The sequence below is a fragment of the Engystomops pustulosus genome, chromosome 5 (assembly GCF_040894005.1).
Source record: "Engystomops pustulosus chromosome 5, aEngPut4.maternal, whole genome shotgun sequence".
In the NCBI taxonomy this organism is placed as follows: Eukaryota; Metazoa; Chordata; class Amphibia; order Anura; family Leptodactylidae; genus Engystomops; species Engystomops pustulosus.
In genome coordinates this window covers 142,874,049-142,881,958 of record NC_092415.1, presented here as the reverse complement: position 1 = coordinate 142,881,958, position 7,910 = coordinate 142,874,049, and the positions used below count along the sequence as shown (strand labels likewise).

General features: G+C 42.4%; 1 protein-coding gene across 1 annotated transcript in view; it reads right to left on the bottom strand.

Annotated features, from left to right (window-relative positions):
* Nucleotides 1–2,087: 2,087 nt before the first annotated feature.
* The window catches only part of NPSR1 (neuropeptide S receptor 1), a 201,628-nt gene continuing 195,805 nt past the window's right edge, over nucleotides 2,088–7,910 (bottom strand). The window contains exon 9 of the mRNA XM_072153268.1: nucleotides 2,088–3,861. Coding sequence (XP_072009369.1) covers nucleotides 3,771–3,861 — 91 coding nt within the window. The 3' untranslated portion in view covers nucleotides 2,088–3,770. The remainder of the gene's footprint in view (nucleotides 3,862–7,910) is intronic.

Sequence of the window (7,910 nt, the reverse complement as noted above, 5' to 3'; positions counted from 1 at the left end):
TGTACTAAACCACCACTTTTACATTTATGGTCACGTCTACAACATATAATATTAAAACCATTTGAATTAATAAAGTGATATTGTAGTGTATTTGGCTAAATGGGAGTGTCATAATATGCAACACAACCCATTGGTTGTGATAACCACTGAATCCAAGGCATATTGGGGTTGTCCAGACACTTTAGGGACTTTCATAAATGTGATATTTCTCATTTGCAAGTTGTTCCAATAGAAAGAGTGGAGAGGAGGAAATTGGACCAGAGCACTACAATCAGGTGAAGCATACTGGATAATAGTTTTGCAAACTAGGTTTCAGAACTGTTTTTCACGGATCACTCTTATACTATAGTTTATGAGGATCTGTGAAAAACGGATGCCAGACAGATACAAATCCGCCATGAAAAATGAATGAAAAATGAATGTTCATCCTTCTTTCACGGCGAAAGATTAAACACTTTTGTCTGCATGTAGCTTTTTGATTTGTTTTTATTACACATTTTAGAAGTTATTTTTTTTTTTTTTTACAGGTTTACTAGCTTGGTAATTTAATTGATAGGACATGTCTACATATAGAACATTATGGATATAGCTTTACTATAGCAATGTGTTTTTTTAAGATGCTTAGTCACTAATCCTACATTGCATTGTTGTACAATCTGCTGCAAGGTAAGTGCAACTAACTATTGCAGCCAGGCTCCTGTTTAGATGACCTCGCGGTACCGCCCGCAGCAGAGCATCACCATCTTGTTGAACCGCCGATATCCACCCGAGGGAAGATGAAGACGGTGCACATCAGGGGAACAATGGAAGGTGAGTACAATATTTTACCTAGCACTGTATGTAGTTATTATAGGGGGTAGGGTTTGTATATAATTATGATAGTCTCTATATATTTAGTTTTTATAGGGGGCTGTTTATAGTGATTATAGGGGGACTGTATATAGTTATTATAGGGGGTATGTATATAGTTGTTATAGGGGGGCTGTATATAGTTATTATAGGGGGGCTGTATATAGTTATTATAGGAAGGCTGTATATCGTTATTATAGGAAGACTGTATATAGTTATTATAGGGGGACTCTATATAGTTATTATAGGAAAACTGTATATAGTTATTATAGGGGGACTGTATATAGTTGTTATAGGGGGACAGTATATAGTTATTGCTGGAGGTTGTACATAGTGTTTACTGGGGGCTGTACATAGTGATTACTGGGGGCTGTGTATAGTTATTATAGGGGGACTGTATATAGTTATTATAGGGGGCTGTATAAATAGTTATAGGGGGACTATATAGTTATTATAGAGGGACTGTATATTGTTATTATAAGGGGGCTGTATATATAGTTATTGTATGGATGTATATGGTGTTTATTGGGGGGCTTTATATAGTGGTCGCTGGGGAAGCTGTATATAGTGTTTGCTGGGGGAGCTGTATATAATGATAACTGGGGAGCTGTTTATAATGATTGCTGAGGAGCTGTATACAGTGATTACTGGGGACTGTATACAGTGATTGCTAGGGGAGCTGTATACAGTGATTGCTAGGGGGCTGTATACAGTGATAACTGTGGGCTGTATACAGTGATTACTGTGGGCTGTATACAGTGATTGCTGGGGGAGCAGTATACAGTGATTACTGGGGGGGGGCTGTACACAGTGTTTGCTGGGGGGCTCTATACAATGATTGCTGGGGGTTTTGTATATAGTTATTTCTGGGGAGCAGTATATAGCGATTGCTGTTCCCTGTCTGGACTACTTTCAATGGGCTCCCACCAGATTTTGCTCCCAGGGGCCCCCACCAACCTTAATCCGGCCCTGATCACCATGTGAAAATATGGCAAGCTGCAAGTAAGGGCATGAATTTGTATGTGAATGATGATTGGTAATGTAGTTAAAGTTTTAATTAAACTTTAATCTTTGGGTTGTTACAGGAAAGTTTTGTTTCCAATTAAATTTTCATTCCACCATAGACATAAAGAAGCATCATAAAGACATTTTTAAAAGATCATTTTGATAACTTTTTATTCTTTTTTTTTTTTTTTTTTTTAAATCAGATAATTTTTATTAAAGGGTTTTTTTCCCCACATGAACCCCCAAAGAATTACATGTTAACACAGAGAATGTCTGCCGCAGGCAGTAAACATAAGCTTTGTCATAAATACATATTATCACAGAAAAAATAGCAAATTTCCATGTCAATGTGCTGCTTTCTGTGTTTTAATCTACTTATATCAAATAAAATCCCAACAACCCTCCTACATAAAACCCTTCCTCCTCCCCTTAAGCCAGCTCCTTACCAGAACCATCTGATTCTAAACCTATTACAGTGTGTGCGCTTCATAATTTACTAATTTATTTTGCTTAACTTTTTAACTTAACTTTTTATTCTTGACAGAGAATACACATTATGCAAAAAAGCAACAATGCTGTCATTCATTTAATTTGTTATAATGGCTATAAGTAATAAGGAATATGTAACATATTCATATTGGGGCAGATTTATTAAGATGTCTGAAAGTCAGAATATTCCTAGTTGCCCAGAATATTCCTAGTTGGCTCAGCTTTCATTTTACCAGTGCTCATGAATATTTTAAAGGGGAGCTGTGATTGGTTGCCATGGGTAACTAGAAATATTCTGACTTTCAGACAGCTTGATAAATCTGCTACATTGTGTTTTCAATTACGGTATATAAATATCTAAAATTAGTTGAAACTCAGTTACCACTTAGAATAATCCATGTCTAGGTGGCAGCTGATCCAGGCTGTATAAGTGATGCTGGAGTGATATAGCTAGTTGTTAGGCAGAAAATGGTCAGCTGAAAGGTTAGATCATTTCTGGGTTAAGTAGAAATGACATTGAGCTAAAGGTCAGAGTAGACAGCACATGTTCAAAAAATCATTTCAGGAACAATACACAGAGATGGAACCATTGAACAAAACATGGGACAAGTGGGAAGCGGGAAGCTTTGCAGGAGCTAACACGCTAGGAAAAAAAATAGGCAACTTCTAGTCAGCGAAGATTGTAGAAGGAATGAAAGCAGCTAGCCTTGAAGCTGTAGAAGAAACAGTGGGTATTCATAGAGGTAACAATTGTGTGATTTTCAACATTTTTAAAATGGCCAGAAAAAGTGCAAAAGCACCACAAAGAACTAAAACTAAATGAGTTAATTGGATTTGTGACTTACTTGTTCAGTGTATACAGATTTAAAGGGTCTGTTACTCCTAAACTCATTAGGCAAAAAACAGCCATGCAACACTTCAATAAATTAGACAGAGAAAAAGCTGAACAGCCAAAAGTAAAAACATTAGAAAGGTGGCTTAAAAAGTACCTTGATAATATAGGAGCCCCTATGTTGGCTCTACTGATGGTCCACTGTCTACACTACCTTCACTTTTCAACATACAAGTAAATGCAAGCAACATCTCTCTGAACTAGATTTGCAGCTTGAAACCTACTGCAGTAGAGCTCCTTGCAAACATAAAGACTTGTATGAAGCTTGGTAATGCTTGAACAGTACTTTTTTTTAGCTGAAGCAGAAATCATAATGTAAAGAACAAGAAACTATCTGGTAATAATATCAATTCATCAAATCCATGATGGCAGTAAGAATATAATTTGAAACTAAGAAACTTTCACATGTAACAAAATGTTTTTTACAACTGTATTTTGTCCATAATACAACTTTACATGTTTATATGCTGTCCAATGCATACCAATATTTTACTTTTGGTTACTAGTTACTTAAATCAGATGTATGGTCCATAAATCAGATGTATTCTGGCCTTGATACCACCTGCATTTCCACTCCTTCAGTTTTATCTCTGAGGGTGCCAGCAAATTTTCCTGAACTTCGATCCCTAATAAAAAAGTACAATAAATATTAATCCAGAACAATTATAATTTACTGTTTTGGTAAATTCTACAATGCTATGATATAAAATAACATATCTCTTCATTTAAAGAGATTTTCCAGTTTCTTGGGGAGTTGGGGCAGTGGTGGTAGAGAAAAGAAACTATACTTACTTTCTCACACATAATAATTGTAATGGAATATACAATAGGGGAGTGAAGGTCAGGGTTGCAGTAAGTGGTTTCTTTTCTGACAAGTAATATAGGTGGCAAGTAGAGATGAGCGAACATACTCGTCCGAGCTTGATGCTCGTTCGAGCATTAGCGTACTCGAAACTGCTCGTTGCTCGGACGAATACTTCGCCCGCTCGAGAAAATGGCAGCTCCCGCCGTTTTGCTTTTTGGCGGACAGAAACAGAGCCAATCACAAGCCAGGAGACTCTGCACTCCACCCAGCATGACGTGGTACCCTTACACGTCGATAGCAGTGGTTGGCTGGCCAGATCAGGTGACCCTAGAATAGACTAGCCCCTGCCTGCGCTGCTCGGATCATTCTGTGTCTGGATGCCGCTAGGGAGAGAGCTGCTGCTGGTCAGGGAAAGCGTTAGGCTGTTCAATTAGAATAGTGTTAGGCAGGAGTGATTCTACAAGAACCCAACAGCCCTTCTTAGGGCTACAATAACGTTATACTTTTTTTTTTTTTTATTTGCAGCTAGTACCATATTGTGAGGAATTTGCAGGGGGACTTGCTACCGTTGTGTTTAGCTCTTAGTGACACACATATCCACCTCAAACACCAAAGTGGGAAAATTTATTAGGGGTTTGATTTCAATTAGGCACAGTCTGCCATTTACTTTTTATTTTACGTTTATTTTTTCATAACTCAGCGTCATCTCATCTGGCATAGCAGTGTGCTTTCATACTTGGCTAGAAAATAGCCATAGGAGAATCCAAACGGCTTACTTAGGCCTACAATAGCGTTATATATTTTATTTCTGGTTGATCTGCTGGTGGCTGTCCTTGCTGCAGTGCATCTACTACCATATTGTGAGGAATTTGTGGTGAGACTTGCGACCGTTGTGTTTAGCGCTTAGTGACGCACATATCCATCGCAAAGACCGAAGTGGGAAAATTTATTAGGGGTTTGATTTCAATTAGGCACAGTCTGCCATTTACTTTTTATTTTACGTTTATTTTTTCATAACTCAGCGTTATCTCATCTGGCATAGCAGTGTGCTTTCATACTTGGCTAGAAAATAGCCATAGGAGAATCCAAACGGCTTACTTAGGCCTACAATAGCGTTATATATATATTTTTTCTGGTTGATCTGCTGGTGGCTGTCCTTGCTGCAGTGCATCTACTACCATATTGTGAGGAATTTGTAGTGAGACTTGCGACCGTTGTGTTTAGCTCTTAGTGACACACATATCCACCTCAAACACCAAAGTGGGAAAATTTATTAGGGGTTTGATTTCAATTAGGCACAGTCTGCCATTTACTTTTTATTTTACGTTTATTTTTTCATAACTCAGCGTCATCTCATCTGGCATAGCAGTGTGCTTTCATACTTGGCTAGAAAATAGCCATAGGAGAATCCAAACGGCTTACTTAGGCCTACAATAGCGTTATATATTTTATTTCTGGTTGATCTGCTGGTGGCTGTCCTTGCTGCAGTGCATCTACTACCATATTGTGAGGAATTTGTGGTGAGACTTGCGACCGTTGTGTTTAGCGCTTAGTGACGCACATATCCATCGCAAAGACCGAAGTGGGAAAATTTATTAGGGGTTTGATTTCAATTAGGCACAGTCTGCCATTTACTTTTTATTTTACGTTTATTTTTTCATAACTCAGCGTTATCTCATCTGGCATAGCAGTGTGCTTTCATACTTGGCTAGAAAATAGCCATAGGAGAATCCAAACGGCTTACTTAGGCCTACAATAGCGTTATATATATATTTTTTCTGGTTGATCTGCTGGTGGCTGTCCTTGCTGCAGTGCATCTACTACCATATTGTGAGGAATTTGTAGTGAGACTTGCGACCGTTGTGTTTAGCGCTTAGTGACGCACATATCCATCGCAAAGACCAAAGTGGGAAAATTTATTAGGGGTTTGATTTCAATTAGGCACAGTCTGCCATTTACTTTTTATTTTACGTTTATTTTTTCGTAACTCAGCGTCATCTCATCTGGCATAGCAGTGTGCTTTCATACTTGGCTAGAAAATAGCCATAGCAATAGGATAGCATCGTTTGGTTTTAAAAACTAAAAAACACAAAAAAACACAAAAAAAAGTTAAAAAAAAATTAAAGTTATAACTTTCATTTTCAAAATGTTTAACCCGAGGGCTAGGGGTAGAGGACGAGGGCGGGGACGTGGGCGTCCAACTACTGCAGGGGTCAGAGGCCATGGTCCTGGGCGGGGTGAGACACCACCTGCTGATGAGGGAGCAGGGGAACGCTGCAGAGCTACACTCCCTAGGTTCATGTCTGAAGTTACTGGGACTCGTGGTAGAGCACTGTTGAGGCCAGAAAAGTGCGAACAGGTGATGTCGTGGATTGCCGACAATGCTTCGAGCAATTTGTCCACCAGTCAGTCTTCCACGCAGTCCACCCATGTCACCGAAATCGGCACTCCTCCAGCTCCTGCACCTCAGCCTCCTCCCCCCCAGTCTGCCCCCTCCCAGGAAAATTTGGCATTTGAACCGGCATACTCTGAGGAACTGTTTTCTGGACCCTTCCCACAGTCACAAACCACTTGTCCGGTTGCTGCTGAGCAATTTTCCGATGCCCAGGTTTTCCACCAGTCGCAGTCTGTGGGTGATGATGACCTTCTTGACGTAGTGGAAGAAGTGTGTAAAGAGGTGTCCGACGATGAGGAGACACGGTTGTCAGACAGTGGTGAAGTTGTTGTCAGGGCAGGAAGTCCGAGGGGGGAGCAGACTGAGGGATCGGAGGATGATGAGGTGACAGACCCAAGCTGGGTTGAGAGGCCGGGTGAACACAGTGCTTCTGAGACGGAGGAGAGTCCTCGACCAGAACAGGTTGGAAGAGGCAGTGGTGGGGCCAGACGGAGAGGCAGGGCCAGAGCAGGTGCATCAGCGCCAAATGTGTCACGTAGTGAAGCTCCCGTGGCGAGGGCTCCCGCGGTATGCGCAGGCATATGAATGCTAAACACCCCACTCAGTGGCACCAAGCCCGTTCACCTCCGGCCGTGCACACCACTGCTCCTTCCCCTGTGTCAGCCGATAGTCAGCCCCCTGCCCAGGACCCTGGCACAAAAACCCCATCGTCGCCTCCACGATCCTCCACAGCATCCACCAGCGTTCAGCTCTCCATTCCCCAGACGCTGGAGCGGAAACGGAAATATAGTGCAACCCACCCGCACGCCCAAGCCCTTAATGTCCACATCTCCAGATTGCTTAGCCTGGAGATGCTGCCCTATAGGCTAGTAGAGACCGAGGCCTTTCGCAACCTCATGGCGGCGGCCGCCCCTCGGTATTCGGTCCCCAGCCGCCACTACTTTTCCCGATGTGCCGTCCCAGCCCTGCACCAGCACGTGTCAGACAACATCATCCGTGCCCTGACCAACGCCGTTTCTGACAAGGTCCACCTGACCACGGACACGTGGACGAGTGCTGCCGGGCAGGGCCACTATATATCGCTGACGGCACATTGGGTTAACTTGGTGGAGGCTGGGACCGAGTCTGACCCTGCGGCTGGTCATATACTGCCAACGCCGAGGATTGCGGGGCCTACCTCGGTCCAGGTCTTTCAGGCCTACTATGCCTCCTCCTCCTCCCACCCCTCCTCCTCCTCCGAACTACCATCCGTGGGCATGGCGCCATCAGTCGCTAGCTCTAGGCACAGCAGCAGTGCCGTCGCTAAGCGACAGCAGGCGGTGCTCAAACTGCTGAGCCTAGGCGATAAAAGGCACACCGCCCAAGAACTATTACAGGGCATCACGGCGGAGACTGATCTGTGGCTGGCACCGCTGAACCTGAAGCCAGGCATGGTTGTGTGTGACAACGGCCGTAACCTGGTGGCGGCTCTGCAA